A 25,535-nucleotide genomic window follows, 5' to 3' on the forward strand; every position below is an offset into this window, starting at 1 on the left:
AGGCAGACACCCTGTTCTAGGGTCCCCAATCTGTAACCACAAGCCCAATGGCACATCAAGTGAGTCTGCAGGTAGCGGGGCCCAAATCCTTGCAAGCCCATTAGAGAGCAGTGTCCCAGGGAGAGGTGTAATGGTCTGGTCAGGTCAGGCAGACACCCTGTTCTAGGGTCCACAATCTGTAACCACAAGCCCAATGGCACATCAAGTGAGTCTGCAGGTAGCGGGGCCCAAATCCTTGCAAGCCCATTAGAGAGCAGTGTCCCAGGGAGAGGTGTAATGGTCTGGTCAGGACAGGCAGACACCCTGTTCTAGGGTCCACAATCTGTAACCACAAGCCCAATGCCACATCAAGTGAGTCTGCAGGTAGCGAGGCCCAAATCCTTGCAAGCCCATTAGAGAGCAGTGTCCCAGGGAGAGGTGTAATTGTCTGGTCAGGTCAGGCTGACACCCTGTTCTAGGGTCCACAATCTGTAACCACAAGTCCAATGCCACATCAAGTGAGTCTGCAGGTAGCGAGGCCCAAATCCTTGCAAGCCCATTAGAGAGCAGTGTCCCAGGGAGAGGTGTAATGGTCTGGTCAGGTCAGGCAGACACCCTGTTCTAGGGTCCACAATCTGTAACCATAAGCCCACTGGCACATCAAGTGAGTCTGCAGGTAGCGGGGCCCAAATCCTTGCAAGCCCATTAGAGAGCAGTGTCCCAGGGAGAGGTGTAATGGTCTGGTCAGGTCAGGCAGACACCCTGTTCTAGGGTGCACAATCTGTAACCACAAGCCCAATGGCACATCAAGTGAGTCTGCAGGTAGCGAGGCCCAAATCCTTGCAAGCCCATTAGAGAGCAGTGTCCCAGGGAGAGGTGTAATGTCTGGTCAGGTCAGGCAGACACCTTGTTCTAGGGTCCACAATCTGTAACCACAAGCCCAATGGCACATCAAGTGAGTCTGCAGGTAGCGAGGCCCAAATCCGTGCAAGCCCATTAGAGAGCAGTGTCCCAGGGAGAGGTGTAATGGTCTGGTCAGGTCAGGCAGACACCCTGTTCTAGGGTCCCCAATCTGTAACCACAAGCCCAATGGCACATCAAGTGAGTCTGCAGGTAGCGGGGCCCAAATCCTTGCAAGCCCATTAGAGAGCAGTGTCCCAGGGAGAGGTGTAATGGTCTGGTCAGGTCAGGCAGACACCCTGTTCTAGGGTCCACAATCTGTAACCACAAGCCCAATGGCACATCAAGTGAGTCTGCAGGTAGCGAGGCCCAAATCCTTGCAAGCCCATTAGAGAGCAGTGTCCCAGGGAGAGGTGTAATTGTCTGGTCAGTTAAGGCACACACCCTGTTCTAGGGTCCACAATCTTTAACCACAAGCCCAATGCCACATCAAGTGAGTCTGCAGGTAGCAAGGCCCAAATCCTTGCAAGCCCATTAGAGAGCAGTGTCCCAGGGAGAGGTGTAATGGTCTGGTCAGGTCAGGCAGACACCCTGTTCTAGGGTCCACAATCTGTAACCACAAGCCCAATGCCACATCAAGTGAGTCTGCAGGTAGCGAGGCCCAAATCCTTGCAAGCCCATTAGAGAGCAGTGTCCCAGGGAGAGGTGTAATGGTCTGGTCAGGTCAGGCTGACACCCTGTTCTAGGGTCCACAATCTGTAACCACAAGTCCAATGCCACATCAAGTGAGTCTGCAGGTAGCGAGGCCCAAATCCTTGCAAGCCCATTAGAGAGCAGTGTCCCAGGGAGAGGTGTAATGGTCTGGTCAGGTCAGGCAGACACCCAGTTCTAGGGTCCACAATCTGTAACCATAAGCCCACTGGCACATCAAGTGAGTCTGCAGGTAGCGGGGCCCAAATCCTTGCAAGCCCATTAGAGAGCAGTGTCCCAGGGAGAGGTGTAATGGTCTGGTCAGGTCAGGCAGACACCCTGTTCTAGGGTGCACAATCTGTAACCACAAGCCCAATGGCACATCAAGTGAGTCTGCAGGTAGCGAGGCCCAAATCCTTGAAAGCCCATTAGAGAGCAGTGTCCCAGGGAGAGGTGTAATGTCTGGTCAGGTCAGGCAGACACCTTGTTCTAGGGTCCACAATCTGTAACCACAAGCCCAATGGCACATCAAGTGAGTCTGCAGGTAGCGAGGCCCAAATCCTTGCAAGCCCATTAGAGAGCAGTGTCCCAGGGAGAGGTGTAATGGTCTGGTCAGGTCAGGCAGACACCCTGTTCTAGGGTCCACAATCTGTAACCACAAGCCCAATGGCACATCAAATGAGTCTGCAGGTAGCGAGGCCCAAATCCTTGCAAGCCCATTAGAGAGCAGTGTCCCAGGGAGAGGTGTAATGGTCTGGTCAGGTCAGGCAGACACCCTGTTCTAGGGTCCACAATCTGTAACCACAAGCCCAATGCCACATCAAGTGAGTCTGCAGGTAGCGAGGCCCAAATCCTTGCAAGCCCATTAGAGAGCAGTGTCCCAGGGAGAGGTGTAATGGTCTGGTCAGGTCAGGCAGACACCCTGTTCTAGGGTCCACAATCTGTAACCACAAGCCCAATGGCACATCAAGTGAGTCTGCAGGTAGCGAGGCCCAAATCCTTGCAAGCCCATTAGAGAGCAGTGTCCCAGGGAGAGGTGTAATGGTCTGGTCAGGTCAGGCAGACACCCTGTTCTAGGGTCCACAATCTGTAACCACAAGCCCAATGGCACATCAAGTGAGTCTGCAGGTAGCGAGGCCCAAATCCTTGCAAGCCCATTAGAGAGCAGTGTCCCAGGGAGAGGTGTAATGGTCTGGTCAGGTCAGGCAGACACCCTGTTCTAGGGTCCACAATCTGTAACCACAAGCCCAATGGCACATCAAGTGAGTCTGCAGGTAGCGAGGCCCAAATCCTTGCAAGCCCATTAGAGAGCAGTGTCCCAGGGAGAGGTGTAATGTCTGGTCAGGTCAGGCAGACACCCTGTTCTAGGGTCCACAATCTGTAACCACAAGCCCAATGGCACATCAAGTGAGTCTGCAGGTAGCGAGGCCCAAATCCTTGCAAGCCCATTAGAGAGCAGTGTCCCAGGGAGAGGTGTAATGGTCTGGTCAGGTCAGGCAGACACCCTGTTCTAGGGTCCACAATCTGTAACCACAAGCCCAATTGCACATCAAGTGAGTCTGCAGGTAGCGAGGCCCAAATCCTTGCAAGCCCATTAGAGAGCAGTGTCCCAGGGAGAGGTGTAATGGTCTGGTCAGGTCAAGCAGACACCCTGTTCTAGGGTCCACAATCTGTAACCACAAGCCCAATGCCACATCAAGTGAGTCTGCAGGTAGCGAGGCCCAAATCCTTGCAAGCCCATTAGAGAGCAGTGTCCCAGGGAGAGGTGTAATGGTCTGGTCAGGTCAGGCAGACACCCTGTTCTAGGGTCCACAATCTGTAACCATAAGCCCACTGGCACATCAAGTGAGTCTGCAGGTAGCGGGGCTCAAATCCTTGCAAGCCCATTAGAGAGCAGTGTCCCAGGGAGAGGTGTAATGGTCTGGTCAGGTCAGGCAGACACCCTGTTCTAGGGTGCACAATCTGTAACCACAAGCCCAATGGCACATCAAGTGAGTCTGCAGGTAGCGAGGCCCAAATCCTTGCAAGCCCATTAGAGAGCAGTGTCCCAGGGAGAGGTGTAATGTCTGGTCAGGTCAGGCAGACACCTTGTTCTAGGGTCCACAATCTGTAACCACAAGCCCAATGGCACATCAAGTGAGTCTGCAGGTAGCGAGGCCCAAATCCGTGCAAGCCCATTAGAGAGCAGTGTCCCAGGGAGAGGTGTAATGGTCTGGTCAGGTCAGGCAGACACCCTGTTCTAGGGTCCCCAATCTGTAACCACAAGCCCAATGGCACATCAAGTGAGTCTGCAGGTAGCGGGGCCCAAATCCTTGCAAGCCCATTAGAGAGCAGTGTCCCAGGGAGAGGTGTAATGGTCTGGTCAGGTCAGGCAGACACCCTGTTCTAGGGTCCACAATCTGTAACCACAAGCCCAATGGCACATCAAGTGAGTCTGCAGGTAGCGGGGCCCAAATCCTTGCAAGCCCATTAGAGAGCAGTGTCCCAGGGAGAGGTGTAATGGTCTGGTCAGGACAGGCAGACACCCTGTTCTAGGGTCCACAATCTGTAACCACAAGCCCAATGCCACATCAAGTGAGTCTGCAGGTAGCGAGGCCCAAATCCTTGCAAGCCCATTAGAGAGCAGTGTCCCAGGGAGAGGTGTAATTGTCTGGACAGGTCAGGCTGACACCCTGTTCTAGGGTCCACAATCTGTAACCACAAGTCCAATGCCACATCAAGTGAGTCTGCAGGTAGCGAGGCCCAAATCCTTGCAAGCCCATTAGAGAGCAGTGTCCCAGGGAGAGGTGTAATGGTCTGGTCAGGTCAGGCAGACACCCTGTTCTAGGGTCCACAATCTGTAACCATAAGCCCACTGGCACATCAAGTGAGTCTGCAGGTAGCGGGGCCCAAATCCTTGCAAGCCCATTAGAGAGCAGTGTCCCAGGGAGAGGTGTAATGGTCTGGTCAGGTCAGGCAGACACCCTGTTCTAGGGTGCACAATCTGTAACCACAAGCCCAATGGCACATCAAGTGAGTCTGCAGGTAGCGAGGCCCAAATCCTTGCAAGCCCATTAGAGAGCAGTGTCCCAGGGAGAGGTGTAATGTCTGGTCAGGTCAGGCAGACACCTTGTTCTAGGGTCCACAATCTGTAACCACAAGCCCAATGGCACATCAAGTGAGTCTGCAGGTAGCGAGGCCCAAATCCGTGCAAGCCCATTAGAGAGCAGTGTCCCAGGGAGAGGTGTAATGGTCTGGTCAGGTCAGGCAGACACCCTGTTCTAGGGTCCCCAATCTGTAACCACAAGCCCAATGGCACATCAAGTGAGTCTGCAGGTAGCGGGGCCCAAATCCTTGCAAGCCCATTAGAGAGCAGTGTCCCAGGGAGAGGTGTAATGGTCTGGTCAGGTCAGGCAGACACCCTGTTCTAGGGTCCACAATCTGTAACCACAAGTCCAATGCCACATCAAGTGAGTCTGCAGGTAGCGAGGCCCAAATCCTTGCAAGCCCATTAGAGAGCAGTGTCCCAGGGAGAGGTGTAATGGTCTGGTCAGGTCAGGCAGACACCCTGTTCTAGGGTCCACAATCTGTAACCACAAGTCCAATGCCACATCAAGTGAGTCTGCAGGTAGCGAGGCCCAAATCCTTGCAAGCCCATTAGAGAGCAGTGTCCCAGGGAGAGGTGTAATGGTCTGGTCAGGTCAGGCAGACACCCAGTTCTAGGGTCCACAATCTGTAACCATAAGCCCACTGGCACATCAAGTGAGTCTGCAGGTAGCGGGGCCCAAATCCTTGCAAGCCCATTAGAGAGCAGTGTCCCAGGGAGAGGTGTAATGGTCTGGTCAGGTCAGGCAGACACCCTGTTCTAGGGTGCACAATCTGTAACCACAAGCCCAATGGCACATCAAGTGAGTCTGCAGGTAGCGAGGCCCAAATCCTTGAAAGCCCATTAGAGAGCAGTGTCCCAGGGAGAGGTGTAATGTCTGGTCAGGTCAGGCAGACACCTTGTTCTAGGGTCCACAATCTGTAACCACAAGCCCAATGGCACATCAAGTGAGTCTGCAGGTAGCGAGGCCCAAATCCTTGCAAGCCCATTAGAGAGCAGTGTCCCAGGGAGAGGTGTAATGGTCTGGTCAGGTCAGGCAGACACCCTGTTCTAGGGTCCACAATCTGTAACCACAAGCCCAATGGCACATCAAATGAGTCTGCAGGTAGCGAGGCCCAAATCCTTGCAAGCCCATTAGAGAGCAGTGTCCCAGGGAGAGGTGTAATGGTCTGGTCAGGTCAGGCAGACACCCTGTTCTAGGGTCCACAATCTGTAACCACAAGCCCAATGCCACATCAAGTGAGTCTGCAGGTAGCGAGGCCCAAATCCTTGCAAGCCCATTAGAGAGCAGTGTCCCAGGGAGAGGTGTAATGGTCTGGTCAGGTCAGGCAGACACCCTGTTCTAGGGTCCACAATCTGTAACCACAAGCCCAATGGCACATCAAGTGAGTCTGCAGGTAGCGAGGCCCAAATCCTTGCAAGCCCATTAGAGAGCAGTGTCCCAGGGAGAGGTGTAATGGTCTGGTCAGGTCAGGCAGACACCCTGTTCTAGGGTCCACAATCTGTAACCACAAGCCCAATGGCACATCAAGTGAGTCTGCAGGTAGCGAGGCCCAAATCCTTGCAAGCCCATTAGAGAGCAGTGTCCCAGGGAGAGGTGTAATGGTCTGGTCAGGTCAGGCAGACACCCTGTTCTAGGGTCCACAATCTGTAACCACAAGCCCAATGGCACATCAAGTGAGTCTGCAGGTAGCGAGGCCCAAATCCTTGCAAGCCCATTAGAGAGCAGTGTCCCAGGGAGAGGTGTAATGTCTGGTCAGGTCAGGCAGACACCCTGTTCTAGGGTCCACAATCTGTAACCACAAGCCCAATGGCACATCAAGTGAGTCTGCAGGTAGCGAGGCCCAAATCCTTGCAAGCCCATTAGAGAGCAGTGTCCCAGGGAGAGGTGTAATGGTCTGGTCAGGTCAGGCAGACACCCTGTTCTAGGGTCCACAATCTGTAACCACAAGCCCAATGGCACATCAAGTGAGTCTGCAGGTAGCGAGGCCCAAATCCTTGCAAGCCCATTAGAGAGCAGTGTCCCAGGGAGAGGTGTAATGGTCTGGTCAGGTCAAGCAGACACCCTGTTCTAGGGTCCACAATCTGTAACCACAAGCCCAATGGCACATCAAGTGAGTCTGCAGGTAGCGAGGCCCAAATCCTTGCAAGCCCATTAGAGAGCAGTGTCCCAGGGAGAGGTGTAATGGTCTGGTCAGGTCAGGCAGACACCCTGTTCTAGGGTGCACAATCTGTAACCACAAGCCCAATGGCACATCAAGTGAGTCTGCAGGTAGCGAGGCCCAAATCCTTGCAAGCCCATTAGAGAGCAGTGTCCCAGGGAGAGGTGTAATGGTCTGGTCAGGTCAGGCAGACACCCTGTTCTAGGGTCCACAATCTGTAACCACAAGCCCAATGGCACATCAAGTGAGTCTGCAGGTAGCGAGGCCCAAATCCTTGCAAGCCCATTAGAGAGCAGTGTCCCAGGGAGAGGTGTAATGGTCTGGTCAGGTCAGGCAGACACCCTGTTCTAGGGTCCACAATCTGTAACCACAAGCCCAATGGCACCTCAAGTGAGTCTGCAGGTAGCGAAGCCCAAATCCTTGCAAGCCCATTTAGACCATTATTGTCACCCTGAGCTCCGATGCCAATACCATATATAAACGAACTATGAGAACTGTGACTAAAATGCTCAGAGACCTACTGCATTCTGAACGTTTGTGGACTCAAGCGCAAAGGAGGCTTTGTTTATAGACCATTCCCATAATCTAAAAGCATCTACTCGTAGGTATTCATTAAGGATGACAGGTTGTATTGGCAACAAATCAAATCAAAATTATGATTTATAGTGTTAAAAAAAATACTCAAGGAGGAACAACATATTTTACAAATATAAAACTCTAAAAACACTATGAAAACAGCAAACAAAAACAATTGTACATGAGGCACTTGGTGAGAAGATGGGTCTTACAGGGACTCAAGAACAGGAAAAGGGACCACATGTTTATCTATCTTAGTATGGGGAGGGGCTTTGCAAGCATCTGGAATCACCCCGAAGAAGGCATATCCCCCAGCAATAGCTGAAACATTGTCCTAGACACAGCAAGGCAGATCCTTCTGAGGATCCTGAGTTATGGGTAGGCACTTTCTGGCCCACAACTCATGACTGCAGATAAATAACTTTGGATCCATGCAAAGCATGAAGGCCACAATGGTCGGCTTGCGCATCACAAAGCAGACCACAGAAGCCAGTGGAGATTGTGCAGGGTGGAGCCGCATGCTTGAAGCATGAAGCATTCTTTTACCAGCATTCTGCATCAGCTGCGACGTTTGTATTGGGTGCCTTGGTAGGTTTGAAAATTTCACGTTGCTGTAGTCCAAACACATCAAGATGACAGCCCTAACTATGTTGAGATGGAAATATCCAGCCTTAACCACATCGGCCACATGCACAGAGATGTTACGGGTTTGAAAGACAAGGTCTCCCATGTTTTCGTATCTCGGTGTATACGTGGATGGGCAACCTTAGGATATACTGGGATTGTGTCAGCTGGGGGTATACTGGGATTGCGTGAACCTGGCATATAGTGGGAGTATAACGATGCTAGAGGGCTGTAAAAACAGGGAACTTCAAACGGGAAGTGTACTTTGGTTGTCAATCAGAGAGTATACAAGGACTGTTCAGACAGGAAAAATACTTGTATTGTGCAATCTGGAAAATATACTCCAAACTGGAGGTTGCCAGGAAACTCAAACTAAAAATAGTAATTTGCAAACTGGAACTATTATGGGATGGTCAGATTGTGACCATAAACTACGTGCGCAAATTGGGAATACCATGCTATTGTAGTGGTGTCTGTATAACGTAGTGCTGATAGTGGGTTACTCTGCAATACAGGGGAACTGGGCCTGCCCTGGGATATCTACTGTGAACTGGAATACATGCACATATGTCATGATTGTGATACTCAATATGAGTATACCACGAATGTAAAACGGGAAGTATCCTTGGGTTTTCAAACTGAGGATTTCCTGGGACTGGCAACCTCAAAACATACAGGGATTGTTCTTCCAATGTTCTAACATTGTCAAACTGGGAGTGTACTGGGGAAACGTATACCGGGAAATTCCAGTATTGGTATTGTGAAACTGTAAGTATACTCGTCTAGTCAATTTGCAGTGTACTGGGTTTGTCAAAATAGGAATATATATTTAAATTGTCAAACTGGGATTGTGACAAATGGGTGCATAGTTGGATGGTCAGTTTGGCAGTGCACAGCATTGTGAAACTGGGCATATATTAGGGTTGGCAAGCTGTCAGTATGGCAGGGGTACACCCAGACGTGTCTCCTACTTGCTTGTCGAGCATGTGGGACGGATGCACTAGTCAATCTAGCCCACCACAGCCAGCCTGAACCAATTGGAGATAGGGCACGAGTGGGCATCTGCTATGGCACCTTCAGCCCATCCAGACCATAGACCACATGGTGGAACATTGGCTTCCCATCTTTCACACCCTGGCAGCAGGAGATCCTTCCTGCTGGTAGAGGTCAGTTAATACCGGGCAATAACTGAACGTAATGGAAAACGGCCAGGAAGCACTGATCAGGGAAGACAGAAACTGTCAATTACCTAAACAATTTTCATAACGTAAACACATATGTGCTGAGTGGGTATACTGGAAACTAGCCGTGGAGTGCCAACTGGGAATAATGGAAACAGCGCAATCATATGCCAGGTGGTTATATTGTAATTTGAGAACTAGGCCTTTTGTACACCTGGAAATGGGCCCTAGGTAGCTATGCTGCAAAAGGCCACGATATGTGGCTGGGTTTAATTGTAGCTATTTTCTGTAAATATTTGACACCTTATAGAAGCATTGCCACTTTAAATGTAGGTTTGCCAAGTCCATGGCACAGCGCACCCTACCAAATTAAAGCCCTGACCTCATACTCATTGTACAAACGTTGGTCAATAGCAAGAAAATATCTTCTAAATAAATGCCAAATACAACAAATACATGCATAAAATGTGTTTTATTTTCTTGTCAATATACAGAAAAAGAATACATAACAAGATGTAGCCACCGCCATTAAACCCATCTGAGGATGAATCGAGCACGTGGGCGCGGAGGACTTACGCCCTGAAAGGGAAGCCGCCCAGTCACACACATCAGGTGACATTAAGACTGCCAAATAATGTTTGCATTGCAAGATTGCTCCCAAGTGCTTCCAATCAATCATAAGAGCAGGCGTTGTGAAACCTCCACGTGACACCTTCAAGGGAGAATAAACACATGAATATGTAAGTTCCAAGAGCTTGAGCGTCAGGGGAGTATTGCAAAGCACTACGCTCCCAAACCTTCTTTGGAGTTAGTGGACTAGAGTGGGAGGCCCTTGGCACACTGCAACTCCTGGAAGTGGCCCTGTGGCGACCTTTCTGTAAAATCAATGACTGTATTACTGCATGGGACAGCTCAAGGAGAATGGAGCTTCTGACTTAAGGATGTATGGCGCCTTTGCAGAACAATTATTGACACATACACACATACATACAAACCGATGACCGGGAAAAACTGCCAAGCCCTTCTAGTCTGTCCATTTCCCTGCCTGCCCTAACACCACTGGCTTTACTCACTGTCCAGCTCAGACTTTGCCCCTTCACTACTGTTAATCCTGCCCCACTTCATGACACCACCATCTGTGTGAGGCCTCACTGATAATGACACAAGGGTAGTCAACACTGGCATCGAACCTCCCAATCACACCCACCCCCTGCATCGCACACCAGCAACTAAACATCCAGTTTGGACAACGCTTTCTCCTCGCACACTCACTCCCAGTCAGACTCACCCTTAGCACAACGCCCCACCACACCTACACGCACAGACTAGCCACCGCAAGCGACTCAGCGCCGTCTGGAAAAGACACGCCCACATGCTAGTCTGGTCACATGCCCTCTAAAGAGACATGGGAGATGCTGGCAGCCCAACTGCCCTCATGAGCAAACTCACACTAACGCTGACACCCAGATGTCACAGGAGACTGCAATGCGTAACCATGCTGACACAACAATAAACACTCACCAGTCACATTTGGGAGTTCGAGCAGTTCCCTGCAGAAAAACAAAAATACATGCACGCACGTCCACACACACACAGACTCTGTTGAATGGCAGCACACCTGAGTGGCTGGAAATGTAGCAAAACCCAACCACCCTGAATGACGAATTCACATTAACACTGAGACTGTTAATGTTAAAGGACATTTGTACCGCACACTATCACCACCGCAGTGGCCCCCTGCCGCTCTGGCGGATCTGAAAAGGAAAGGGGTTGGGGGTTAGTAGAACCGAGCGGGAAAAGTGCAAGAGAGCCATGATCTGCTGTTGGCAGCTTCAATTCGGTTTGCACCGTTCGCTGAGTTTAGGTGTGCTTTTCGGTTGGTAGCCGTCGTGTTCGGATGTGCAAGGCTATGTGTGATTTGTTTTGTTGTTGCAGTGCAGTGAAGTTTGTGCAGTTTTCTGCCATTTAGAGGTGTGGTTGTGCTTCGTTAGAGTATGAGAGGTGTAGGCAGAAGGGTGAGATTTTTAGTGGATCGGTTGGTGGCACCGCTGCCTGGATGTGACATATGCTAAGTTCCAAATTCCTTCTAGAGGTGGCACGTGAATATCTCCATATTTCCATCTGAATGTGGCAGTGGCTAATATTCATGATCCTGTTTACATGTGGTGCAAGCTAATATTCACAGTTCTGTCTAAATGTGGCACAGGCTAACGTTCACAATTCTATCTGAAAGTGGCACAGGCTAATGTTCACAATTCTATCTGGATGTGGCACAGGCTAATGTTCACAATTCTATCTGAAAGTGGCACAGGCTAATGTTCACAATTCTATCTGAAAGTGGCACTGGCTAATGTTCACAATTCTATCTGGATGTGGCACAGGCTAATGTTCAAATTCTAGCAGGATGTGTCACTGGCTAATGTTCACAATTCTATCTGAAAGTGGCACTGGCTAATGTTCACAATTCTATCTGAAAGTGGCACTGGCTAATGTTCACAATTCTATCTGAAAGTGGCACAGGCTAATGTTCACAATTCTATCTGAAAGTGGCACATGCTAGTATTCGCAATTCTATCTGGATGTGGCACAGACGTATTCAAAATTCTATCTGGATGTGGCACAGGCCAATGTTGTGCAAGGCACTAGAAAGTCTGACCACCCTGAGTAAACAAGCTATTCTCACCAATCGCCCAAGGATGCTTGAGAAGTGGCCACGCTGACACACCCTCTTCCCCCAGATACCTTTCCTGAGGTCAACCCACCTCAAGCATGTCCATTGGGAAAACCCTTTATGACAAGAGTCCATGAAAATCTTGAACACAGTACTTTACAAATGCTGCTTCACATCACATATTTCATTCATTATAAGCCTATTGCTATGCACCACAAGCCCCTGCATTCAAACACAGTAAGAATCAGACATGCCTTCTTGTTTGATGGCATCCAAATTCATAACCCCATCATGCACCACTCTTCAAGGTTTCTCCATCCCAAATGCATGGCTGTACATCTGCCTCCTAGATACTTAGTTTACCGCGCATCACAAATTCTAACATATTGTGTGTTTTTCTGTGGGTCCTCTACAGAAGGGGTCTGCAACCTTTGGCTCGCCAGATGTTTTGGACTACCATTCCCATGATATCTGGCTATTGACTATGATGGTTAGGAATGATGGGAGTTGTAGTACAAAACATCTAGAAAGCCAAAAGGTTGCAGACCCCTGCTATAGAGTATCACTCCTGTTACCAATCTCAGTGTCGCCCACCGCAGTATAGTGAGCGGGGCGATGCGAGGGATCTCTGCAGCCCCCATTTTAAAATTATTATTATTCTTTTTTTAACGGAAGGCTGCAGGGGTGTCTCCCGCAGTCCCCACTCACTATACTATAAAGTATAATGAGCGGGGCGATGCAGGGGGACACCCCCGCAGCCCCTGTTTTTTTTATGCTACCACCAAAGGTTCGAACCTTTGGTGTTTGAACCTTTGGTGGTAGCATTTTTGGTAGCGAACCTTTGGATGCGGGAAAATCGTCCTAAACCGGCATACCAACATTGTCCTTTCACCATGCATACAGGCGTTGCTCTGCCACTGGAAATGCCTGTCTTTGGGCACACGTGTTTTGCACTAGTGCTGGGCATGCCTCCGCGTCCTTTTCGCTGGGCATGCATTCACTGCCCAATTTGTAGGTACTCCTCCACTGTCTGGTACTTTGGTATACCGGACCCAACTACTATTTGTCCTACCGGATCCAACTGCTATTTGTCATGCTTGCAATGTCTTGTCATTTTGCATCCCAGATAATGCTCATACATGTACTCACATGTCATTAGGCAATGCCAGTGGCATACTCAGGGTGTGTCACAAGGGGCAAGGCCCGCCCTCCTTTACCCAGGGCCCAACCTAGCATGCTGGCACCAGCTCAACTTTGTTAAGATCGTTTCTTGACAGCTCATGGTGACATTTGTTTAGGCTCTATGTTCATCACTCACTAAACCAATGAGTGGTGAATGACATACTATCTGGCCCAATAGGCATGCTGCATGGTATCATGGTAGGAGTACCTGCTCGTCCAATGGGAGCATTCCCCAGCCAACTCGGAGCATGTATCACAGCGGGTGGGTGGTAGCACTGCTCGGGCTAAAAAGAGCACAAGAGCATGTAGTGTTCCCATTGGTAAAGACTAACCGCTTGCCGTAGAACAAGGAAGAAATAGCAAAGCTGTCTTCCCACAACCATATCACCTGCCCCTCCTCAGTAGAACTAGACTCAGAGGTGCAGGGATTTAATTAATGAGGCTGTAACAATAACATACACTGTCGATCCTTTTGTGCCAAAGCGCCTCTCAGGAAGAAGCTGGGGAGGTATGGAAATCCGACAAAGGGACCTGAGGAGTCACAACATAGACAAGGCGAAACATGCAGGAAAGTATTTATTTCCCATGCACCTGCTCTGCAAGGTATTTCATAAAACCAATTTAATACAACGGGGGACATTACGAGTTTGGAGGTAGCCATGGCGCTACTAGCGCCATGGCTGCCTCCAAACCCGGATCCGGGTCCGGTCTGACAGAATGGGGACTTACCGGGTCATTCCGACCTTGGAGGACCCGGTAAATCCCCATTCTGTAGACCATTCCCCATTCCCATTTGAGCCCCCATAGGGCTCAATGGGAATGGGGAAGGCGCTAATTACGGGCCCGCAAATAGGTTAACCGGTGACCGTTAACCCTTACCGCCGAACTCAGAATGAAGCCCACGCCTCATTATCTGCAGGGCCTACCACCACAGTTTTTGATACGCACACTGTCTCTCGCGGCACTCATAGCTGCGGAATGTTCAGAGCATGCACGACTCCAGCCTCTGAGAAACTCTTATTGTTTCAATTGTCTTTTCTTGCACACATGTCGCCACACCTCGTTGTTTAAAATCTCGATGACTGCTTGGCTGGTACACTGGACTAAAGTCTCATGACTGCCTAGCTGGAAATATCAACTGATCATTGCTTGACCAGCAAACTGGACTACAGGCTCATGACTGTTTGGCTGGCAGGCACACTGAACTATACTGATTACTGCATTGCTGTCATAGAGGACTACAAACTGATGACAGATTGGCTGTCAAAAGGTACTTATGACTGTGTGGCTGGCACACTGGACTACAGACTCATGAATGCTTGACTGGCAAACTTAACTGTTGACTGCTTGGCTGGCAAACAAACGAAACTACACCTATTACTGTTTTGCTGTCACATTGGATTATATACTGATGATGGCTTGACTGGTAAACAGGACCTATGACTGCCTGGATGGTACAGTGGATTGCAGACTCATGACTGCTTGGCCGGCAAATGTTACTGTTGACTGTTTGGCTGGCAGGCACACTGGATGACACTGATCACTGCTTTGCTGCACACTGGATCACAGACTGATGACTGTGCACTAGAGACAGATGACTGCTTGACTGACATGCTGACTACAGATAGATGACTGCTTTGACTATACTACAGACAGATGCCTTCTTGGTTTGCAAACTGGACTGTTGACTGCTTTGCTGGCAAACTTGATTGATGACTGCTTGCCAAGCACTCGGATTACAGATTGATTACTGTTTTTCTGTCACATTGGACTGATGGCTGCTTGGATGGTAAAATGGTCTAGAGACCGGTCACTACTTTGCTGTCACACAGGACTACAGACTGATGAGTGAATGGATAGTAATAAAAGCTGTAGAGTATTGGGGCAAAACATGTGCCTTCCATGCAATTAGTCAAGCACTGTCACACCATTGTTAGTCGAGCACCAGCATACTGTTTGTCAAGCACTATCTAAGCCCTCTGTGTTTCTAAATTATGTTTTATTTTACTTTTCTACTGCTTAGGTTTGTGGTTTGTTTACAATTGTTCACCCACCGAGTATCCCTGCAGTCAGTAACATGTTAATGTCTACATAAACAAATTAATTGTATTATGCAGTTGACCCCACCTTACAATTAATAGGCAACGTTATTTTGATCTGTGATCTTGATTAATACAAGCATCTGATGTTCGATTACTGGATCCTTGGATTAGAGTCAAAGGATTGCTTGCATAATTCTTTGAAAGTCTGGGGTTGTGTTGGAATAAAGATTATCTCCTTGGGCCTAATTCATGAATGTTTAGCATGAGCAAAGTGACTTTGCACTGCCAAAAAGCACGTTGTACCGATCCTAATTCACAGAGTGGTACAAAGTGTATTTTTACGGAGCAAAGTCACTTTGCACTGCAAAAGGACTCTGCACTGCACTAAATGGGCCTAATTCACAAAAAAGCACTAAGTCTGCGCTACTATATTATGTCCAGGAAAAGGTTGTGGCAATATTATACATGGTGACCATATATATGGGGTCAAAAGAAGCGGGGGTTGAAGGGGTGTCCCCCTTTACCCTTGGGAAAAAAAGGTTTTGGGGTTTGCGGCGGTGTCCTCCGCATGTTGCATGTAATAATGTCCCTGAAAAAAACAGATGACTTTTTTGCCAGGCGACATTTTTGCAGGGACATTATCACATGGAACCCATTTAGCATGGTGCAAAGACCACATTTGCAGTGCAAAGTGCCTTTTTGCGCTGCAAAAAACACTTTAAACTGCTCTGTAAATTAGGCCTGGTACAACGTGTCTTTTGGCAGTGCAAAGTGACTTTGCTCAGTACTAAGCATTCCATGAATTAGGCCCCTTGCCTTTCTTTGTGCAAACTCCACTGTTAGCTCTTTCACATCTACTTTCCGTGCTCTTTTGCTCTCAATGCTTAGAATGGACAGTGCAGTCAATCTCTCCTGTGTCATGAGACTTCCCAGGTATTTTTTAAATAATGTAACTTGGAAAAACATTGTTCCGCAGTAGGAACAGGTACTGGAATTGTTAGGAAACGTTTCATTGCGTTGCAACATCCAAAACACTTGGCAGAATTCCATTATCTTTCAAAAACAAAAGATCGGCCAAGTTTGTCATTGTCCCCCTTGAAATGTTTGAAGTTGATTTGGGAAGTTTGAGAATAAGTCACCCGTATGTTCAGTTGCACAGGCCTCTGCCGATTTAAAAAGCAAATCATCTTTTGCTTTTAGAATTTCTGATACAGTTTAGACTGTTGCTTTCATGACATCCAGAAAGTGAAAGCGCTGGACGTGAGGGGCATCATGTCTTGATGCCCAGCGTGTTTGTCACCATTTTCTTCAACGTAGGATTTGAGAAAGAAGATGCTTCTTTTAGAATGGGAAGAAGTTCACATTGTTTGATACTGTTACTGAAGTACGTAGAAACTCACTGCCAGGCGTCATAAAACATTAGAATTTCAGAAATATTAATGAAAGCATCATGTAATAATAAAGTTGCATTTTGAGCAGCGCAGTGCACATGGATAGCATTTGGCTCTCTTGAGTACATCCGAATTTGAACAATCGAGTATATTGTACTCCTACTGCTAGCCTCATCATATCATTGGCCTCTACATTTTTCGATTGACAATCCTTTATTTTCAATCAATTTTAAAGTTTCATTTGTTTAGCCTTCTGAATTGTGGTCTTTCTTATTGTGAAAACCTGAACAAACTTTCATTGATTTCCCCTTCATTGAGTTTTCCATACTCATCATGGATTATTTACTTTATCAGAAAACCTGACTTATTTGTTCTTGCTTTTGAATGTGATGTGTCATAGCCATGATGATGGGAAACAATTGGGCACCATTATTTTTGGTAGATATTACATTTTGTACTTTGTGTAAAAGCACTTCGATTAATTTGTTTTGTATTTGTGGGCTTAGATATTTTATTCTCATGTCTTTTTCAATTATTTGCATTCAAACTGGGTCTCATTTGCTTAATAGCTCTCTGAGTAACACGTGTTTCCTACTATCTTTCTCTCCTAATTTTCCCTATATCCTCTGAAAGCTTGATTGTATGTAGCCAAGATGAGAATGGCGTCAATAATTATTTTCAGAATTTTAGTCCAAAAGTTAACCTGTTCTCAGTATTTGGATTGAAATGTTGTGTCAACTGTGTTATAATTTTTCCAGGTGTCATAACCAACACAAGCCGCTAAATTGTAATGTGTCATGCCCTTAAATTTTCCTAAAATTACCCTGCCCGTCTTTTATTCTGACAACCCAAGATTGTTGCTGGGAAGAAAGTCTTCTGCCACCAGACAGCCACCAAGAATCACAATATGTGCAAAAGATGATGTAATAAAGTAGCATAGCCAATTTTGGGGAGCCTTGTTCCTGGCCTTTCTTAACAGTATAATAGTATTCATTTGAAAAACACTTGTTCTTTAAATCTCTTGGGAAGGGTCGTGTTGGTTTGCAGGGAGCATTTTTACGAATTAATTTCTTAAAACGGTCTTAGTGTCAAAGCTATCTGGAAAGGTTGCTCTATCTGCCGGGAATATATCTGGGAGAGATGGAATTATTTCAACGTCATTGTCATATCTGACATTGCAGTCACTGGGCCTCATTACGAGGACAGCGATAACCCGCCGGTGATACCGGTGGATTGCCACCATCCTCGTAACACTGAATCTGCAGCCTGATATCTCTGTGCCACTGGGGCACAACAAGTCCCGGCGACCCGGGATATCAGGCGGCACATTCGGGAAGTCCCCATTCCCATGGAGTCCCATAGGACTCCAAGAGAAAGGGTTCACGGAAGTTAACAATGGTGCTGGTGCTTCTGTGAAAACTGTGCCGTCCATGGCCGATGCGCCTGGCAGGTCAGACATGCCAAGCGTAACGGACCCCGCCCGCAGTGTCGGAGTGTGGCTATCTGGAAAGGGTGCCGGTACATTGGTACCTGCAACCGTATTTCCAGACCGCCACACTCATAATGAGGGCCACTGTCTTACCACTCCCTTTATCTGCATCAACAGTTATTGGCTCAGTGAGCATCAGTGATATAGCAGTATTTGCCGAAGGCAAAGCAGTCACATTTTTTTGGCTAGAACTGGGTGGTTGCTACGCTTACAATGGCACGTCTGTTTAGAGTTTTACAGAAGGTAATGCACAAACACTGCTTCTAGGCTAAAATGTACATCCAATTGTTGCCAGTTTTTTCTTTTTTTTAACTTCTTTTTATTATTCAGCGTGGCAGCAACGAACAAACGAGCAACATGAGGCGTTACAGCATGCATACAGTATAAAACATAGTAGGTGTACAGAGGTTATTACATAGAACATCACAATCCGTGGGTACAGTCATCGCATGGGATGGGCAACAAAAGCCCGCAGCAGGGGGAAGGACCTAGTCTGGCGGGCGGAGGAGGGCGGGGGGGAGGCCCCCGGCGTCGCAGTCAGCTCAGACATGTAAGAGCGAAACTTGAGCCATACATTTCTAGGTCTGGAGTGAGTAGGTTGTGTATGGGACCAGGCTTCCTCAGAGTCCGAGGCCCAAGTGACCGCCCTCAGCCATTGGGCGTGTGTAGGGGGCGAGGGGCGAAGCCAGCAAAGCAGGATGGAGCGCACCGCAAGCAGGAGACAGAGGCCAGCTAGTTTTTTGGAGTCACGGGAGAGACCTGGGAGATCGTGAAAGAGACATACCATCGGAGAGGGAACAATGGGATGGTCGAGAACCGCAGACATTGTCGAGCAAACTGCATCCCAGAACCGTGAGAGGTGAGGGCAGGACAGGAGCATGTGAATGTAGTCAGCATCATCATGATGACATCTAGGGCAGCTGGAAGGGTGATCCCTGGACATGCGATGTAGTCTGGTCGGGGTGTAGTGAAATCTATGTAGTACCTTGAATTGAATGAGTTTGAAGCGGGAGTTAAAGGATACTCGATGTGTGCGCTCGCATAACTGTGCCCAGCGTTCATCTGAAATTTCAACACCCAGGTCCGCCCCCCACAACCCCCTCAGTCTAGCGAAATCTGGGACAGATCTGGACTGTAACATCGTGTATAACCTAGAGATTTTACCCCTCGTGGGCCCGGGGGAGGTGAGCTCTTCAATAGCTGGGTCGTCCGGGGGCAACGCAGGGAACATTTGGTAAGTGCGTTTGAGGGTCCGACGGAGGGATGCTTATTGAAGCCATGCACCCTGGTCACTCCTCAGGGGGAGCGGGAGATCGGGCCATTCAACAAATATACCCTGGTCGAACACGTCACGCAGCAGCTCATAGCCTGCGTCCGCCCAGCGGCGCACCGTGCCCGGTGGAACCTGCGGGACCCCCGGGAGGAAGTTCCAGAGGGGGAGGTTGCAGTGAAAGGCGTGTGTAGTTTTAACCAGTTTCCACATCTTTGCCAGAGCAAGGGAGGTGCAAGCGACCGGGCTCTGTGAGTCCAATGCTAAGGGGGCGGGGTATATCACCAAAGAGCGGATATCCCGGTCACTAACCGCAAGCCTCTCAAGGCGAACGTGCGGGGGCGGGTCAACTGTGTTAAACCAGTGAGATGTGTATTGGATTTGGGATACTAGCCAGTACTTGAAAAAGTTAGGGGCACCGAAGCCCCCGTTAGAAATGGGAGTAGATAAGGTGTCAATCTTAAGGCGGACCGCCCCCGAGTGCCAGAGAAAGGAATTCACAGCGCGGGTCAAGTCCCGGAAAAAGACCTCCCCCGGCCACAAGGGTATGTTAGTGAACCTGTAGAGCAACTGTGGTAGCACCACCATCTTCAATAACCCTATTCTGCCTGCCAGGGAGATCGGGAGCTTGTCCCAGGACTGGGCCCTAGCCGTCAGGTGTGTGAGATACTTCTGATAGTTTTCCTGGAAGGTCAGCGCCTGTCGGCGAGTCACCACTATGCCCAAGTAGGTGAATGTAGACTGAGCCCATGTGAAGCCTAAGGTGTCGGGAGGAGGGAGAGTGTCTTCTGTGAGTGGGAAGAGAGTGGATTTTGAACAATTCACTTTGAGACCAGAGATTCGACCGAACCGAATGATGTCCTCCAATATTGGGGGTAAGTTGATGGAGGGAGAGCGGACGAACAACAATGCATCATCCGCATATAGGGACACTATGTCCGCCTGACCCGCAGTGCGGAGGCCCCTGTGGGCATGAAGCTGGCGGAGCATGCCGGCAAAGGGCTCTATTGCTATAGCGAAGATCAAGGGCGAGAAGGGGCACCCCTACCTCGTCCCCCTGGCAATCTCAAAGAGGGGGGAGCAGTAGTCGTCAGTGCGAACCCTGGCCATCGGGGAGGAGTATAGTAATCTGACCCAGGAGAGAAAGGAGGGGCCGAACTTGCAGCCATCGAGAACCCGCCACAGGTACTTCCATGAGACCGAGTCAAACGCTTTTTGCATATTGAGGGTGGCAGCTACTGCCTGCGTGTCAGGACTGATTCTGTTGATTATGTTAAATAAGCGTCTCAGGCACAAGGAGGTGGAGCGCCCGGGGATGAAACCCGCCTGATCTGGATGCATAATAGATGGGAGGAGGGGAGCCAACCGGAGCGCCAGGGCCTTGGCATATACCTTGACGTCGCAATTTATGAGTGAGAGCGGGCGGTATGAGCCACATTGCAGAGGAGATTTGCCTGATTTAAGTAGTACTGTGATTGTAGCCTCCCGGAGTGAAGGGGGGAACACGCCGGACTCCACAGACTCCTCCCAGAGAGCTAGCAAGTGAGGAAGCAGCTGTGACTTAAACTGTTTGTAAAATTCGACCGGAATGCCGTCCGAACCGGGGGCACGCCCCGAGGATAAGGAGTCAATAGCGTCCGACAGCTCCTCCAATGTGAGGGGGGAGTCGAGGGAGGCCGCGGCTTCCGGGCACAGGGCTGAGAGAGGGAGGGCACAGAGGAAGGAGTCGATCTCCGCCACCGGCACCTCATCTGAGTTGGAATATAGAGTTTCGTAAAATGTAAAGAATTCCCTGTTGATGTCTTGCGAGGAGACAGCCATGGAGCCGTCAGGTCTCTTGAGCCCGATTATGTGTGGGGACCCCGTCTCATGACGGATCAGACGTGCTAAAAATCGACCAGGGCGCTCTCCCTCCCCATATCTCCTCGCCATACCAGGACCATCAAAGAACCTTTGTTCGCGATCCGCAAGGGATCGGAACGTGTCTAATTCCGACCCTATGTCAGCCAGGGTGCTCGAGGTGGAGTGAAGTGAGCATGTGACCTCCAGGGTAGATAGTCTGGATTCACTAGCGGCGAGATCCCGCTAGATAGACTTCAGAACCCCATTCTCCTTGGACAGCGCAATCCCTCTGATATAAACCTTAAATGACTCCCATAGAATGGCCTGGGTTGCTACCGAGCCCGTATTAGTCTCGAAGAACTCTTCAATCGACCGCTCGAGCTCGGAGCAGAACTCCGGGTCCAATAAGGACAGGGGCTTCAGCCTCCAGCTACGTGTCCGGCCAGGATCAGGACCCCAGCCAATTGTTACAGTGACTGGAGAGTGGTCAGACAGGGTTCTGGGGAGGATCTGTAGTTGTATGACGCTCTTAACCAGTTCGTCGGAGATTACCCATCTGTCGATGCGGGAATAGGAGTCATGGGCCGAGGAGTAGAAAGAGAACACTCGGGAATCCGGGTAAAAGAATCTCCACGCATCCACCATGGCGAGACGGGGCAGAGATGATAGTGCAGCATAGGCTGCCTTAGAGAGTGGGCGGGGCCTGGATCCAGATCTGTCTAGGGCCACGTCGAAAATCGTATTAAAGTCGCCTCTCCAAAGGATGGGAACCAGGGGGAAGCCTTCAAGAAGGGACGTGACATGTACATAGAAGTCCGGGTCATCTAGGTTAGGGCCGTAGATATTCATCAGGACCACCTCCCTGTGTTGAAGTGTAGCATGGAGCAGAACATATCTGCCTTGAGGGACTATTTGTGAGGAAATAAGGGAAAACTTGAGACTTTTGTGAATAAGGGTCATGACCCCCCGGTTCTGGGTGGAGAAATCGGTGTAGTATCTATGGGGACCCCAGGTTTTAGCAAAGCGCATACACTGTTCTGCGCGAGCATGTGTCTCTTGAAGAAACAAAATCTTGGACCCATGACGCTCGGCCTGCAGCTGGAGCTGTCTCATTTTTTTGTAATTTCCCAACCCACGCACATTCCAGCTCATGAAGGTCAGGTCACTCTTGGTCACAGATACAGTGATAATCGAGAGAGAGCGAATGTCCGTACCCAACGGGTCAATTTCAAAGTCCTGCAACACCAGGCCCTGAGCACCACCTCACGGATCGCCTCCGCTGCCAACGCCAACTTTTTAACATCAAACCCCCGAGCATGTCCCACCCCCACCCACATCCCCCCCAAACAGAGGGATGACAATCCCAACCCCCCTCAACCAAAACCAAACCAGAGGCATCAACGCCTGGGGGCCTGAGGGCCGGACTAGCCGCCGTAGTCCGGGCTGCGGCAGATCTAATAAGATAAAGGGTGCCCACAGTGGACCTTAGCAAATAACTTGGACAGGGACCTGGCACGTGGTGATAAGGCACACATTTGTGAAAATGAACACAACAAGCAGATTCCGAGGTAGAGGATCAAGTAGCCCCGATACGGGAAGGCGGCCTCGCACGGCCCCTCCACGTCGGGGCGGAAGGATAACTGCGAAAACATAAGGAGAGAGGAAGGGTCAACCAGGGAAATGTTCGTCGATGAACCTGGAGGCCTCTTCCGGGATCGTGAAAAAAAAAATACCTGGTTGGCGTGTTCAATGCGGAGTTTGGCAGGGTAGAGCATAGCGTATTTGACTGAGTGGTCCCGCAGCCTGCGCTTCACAGCCTGGAAAGTCTCGCGTTCGCGTTGGACAGCCGTGGAGAAGTCCGGATAAAGATGAATCCTTGCACCATCCAGCAGTAGCTCCCCTTTGAGCCTAGCTGCCCTGAGGAGGGCATCCCGGTCACGGAAATTCAGCAATCTGGCTATGATGGGCCGGGGTGGAGCCCCAGGTCTGGGTTTAGCCGTCAGAGCTCTGTGTGCCCGCTCAATAGCGAAGTGTGGGGAGAGCTTGGGATAATCCAGGAGCGAGACCAATGTGCGCTCGACAAAGTCCTCCATCGGTTCGTGCACCTCATTTTCGGGAACCCCTATAATGCGGAGGTTGTTGCGCCTCGATCGAGATTCCAGGTCCTCGTTCTTCTTCTCTACGTCAAGGACTCGGTTGGAGAGATCGGTGACCTCGGAGCGCAGGGCTCCCAATGCATCCTCGGCGGAACCGACCCGTGTCTCGACTTCTGACACCCGACTGTCGGTCCGCTCGATGTGGGCCTTAGTAGAAGATATAGTACCATTCATGTCATCCAGTTTTGAGTGGAGCGCGGTGAAGCCCTCACAAATGAAGTCCATCATATTTTGGGATTCCGGTGCTGTATCGGGTGGAGGTGCCTCTGGGGACTGCTCATTGGACTCCCCCGACGATCTCGACGCAGCCTTGGCAAACATGTTGATGGAGCTCTGTTTCCTCGCCCCACCCTTAGTCATACTGGCGGTGCTGGAAGTCAGGTGGGAATAAGGGGGGGATCCAGGCCCCACACCGCCCGAGGCAGGGTGCAAAGTGCGGTGCGAACAGGGGGTGATGCAGGTGAACCTTGGCTGTGAGTCCGTGTAAAGGCGACATTATGGCCCCCAGCGTAGGCCACAGGGTCTCACAGTTAGCCCAGAGAGGAGCGGGGAGAAACGTGGGGAGACCCCGGAGATGGCCGTTCCAAGGATTAGGGGCAATGGCGCCCAGCAAGCAGTATGTGAACCTAGGCCAAGACACAGGTGGGTGAGATCGATGAATGATGGGGGAGCGCCTCCCGGCACAATGCCCACGTAGTAGATAGACCTCAGCAGCGTACACAGTGGTGGAAGGCAGATCAGGCAGGCGGTTAACTGAGAATCCCGGGTGGTGTGGTGACAGCAAGATCACTGTGGCACCCCCCGAGGGCCACCTTGGGAGGGGACACCCACAGCCTGCAGTAGCCAGTGGAGCGGGGGGATGAGGGAGATTCCGGGGGCGATGCCAAATCAGATGCGGGCCGGGAGAGGTGTCAGGCCCGGGGCAGCACCAGCCGCCGATGGGCCCAGAGGTCGGGTGTGTCGGCAAACTGTCCCCGGTGCCGTGTATGGAGGAGGGCGAGGCCACACCGCTGCCCGGGACCAGTCCGCGGGGGCCTCCCTGACCCACGCACCTGGCGGCCTCAGGGATCCGTTCTGCCGTGTGTGTCTTCCGCTGTCAGCAGGGGGGTGGGGGGGTTGGCTCCGGCGAGGCCCAGCAGAGCGGGCGCCCCCGCGAGAGCGCAGCCGGCCGCGGCCACTCGAGCCCGCAGAGCGTGGTCGAGGGACGTGTCTCGGCCACCCCCAGCCTCGCCGCAAGCTAGGGGTGAGGCGGACCGACACCCGGCAGCTCGCACACGGCCCCCGGCGAGCGCCTCCGCTCCGCTGGGAGAAGAGTTCCTGTGCGGGAACACTGCAGTCGGGTGGGGGGATGGTGCGGCGGCGTCCAGGAATCCCGCTCCGGGGATCCGATTCCAGGCAAAATTTAGTCCGCAGGGTCCCCGGGGCGGCCGCCACAGAATCGCATGAGCCGCGATCGGCTCTCCAGCGTTGAAAGGTGCCGCTACAGGATCTCGAGATCTGCCGGCTCCGGAGCTCGACACTCAGGCGGCCATCTTGTTCGGCGCTCAACAGCGCCCCCCTGTGCCAGTTTTTTTTTAAGTTTCTTCTCTCTCTTTATTACGTCACTTCTAAGCACCACTTAAATACTTTCTTGCTTTACTCATTTTCTTGTTTAATTCATTCTTAAATGAAGAATGAGTTAATTTAAATTGTATCTGCGATGTTCCTTGTAAGCTATCGCTATTATAGCTCCCCGATGGCCTAGGTAAGGAGAAATATGTGAAATTATTAATCTATGCAATACATGCCAACATTTTAAATTACCAATTGTGTGGTATTAATCACAACACATATTAAAAGTGCAACAGAAAAATAAACACATTTATTTTTCTGTGTCACAGCATGAACGGAAAGCATGTGGATCTTTAATTGCTGCTATTCTATTTCACTGCCACTGATATACTTAGCGACCACTACATACCAGCTGCCAGGGGCATCGCACAGGAGCTGTCGACATGAACACACGCCCTGTGCTCCTGACTGTCAAGATCAATTAAGCAAACCAGTGGTATTATAGGTTGGGCAAGAGGTAAGCAATATAACAGCAGGTCTCACTGGAAACAATGCATACAACTTAAAAAGAGTGGACAATGGAGTCCATTATATTTTGCTTCACTGCACCCAAAACAATAGGGATTTGCAAACACTTTTATGACACCACACCGTGTTTTTAATTGGTTTAAACAAGTTCACCGTTATCACTTTTGCATTTCAAGAAAGTAGCCAAAGACATTGCATGAATATATGCAAGATATG

General features: G+C 50.1%; 1 protein-coding gene across 6 annotated transcripts in view; it reads left to right on the forward strand.

Annotated features, from left to right (window-relative positions):
* Positions 1–25,535, forward strand: part of LOC138504316 (stimulated by retinoic acid gene 6 protein-like) — a 432,147-nt gene that overhangs the window by 147,805 nt on the left and 258,807 nt on the right. For 3 of the 6 annotated variants that reach the window (XM_069624732.1, XM_069624731.1, XM_069624730.1), the window contains one exon: positions 9,692–9,809. The exons of 2 other annotated variants lie outside the window; for them this stretch is intronic. Coding sequence is in view for 1 of the 4 variants with exons in the window: in XM_069624729.1 (XP_069480830.1) it covers positions 9,930–9,937 (8 nt within the window). In the remaining 3 variants the exon portion in view is untranslated. Of the gene's footprint in view, positions 1–9,691; positions 9,938–25,535 lie in introns of those variants that run through there. One more of the 6 variants, XM_069624729.1, reaches the window with a different exon arrangement.

This window comes from Ambystoma mexicanum, chromosome 11 (genome assembly GCF_040938575.1).
Source record: "Ambystoma mexicanum isolate Mex_15411 chromosome 11, UKY_AmexF1_1, whole genome shotgun sequence".
Lineage (NCBI taxonomy): Eukaryota > Metazoa > Chordata > Amphibia > Caudata > Ambystomatidae > Ambystoma > Ambystoma mexicanum.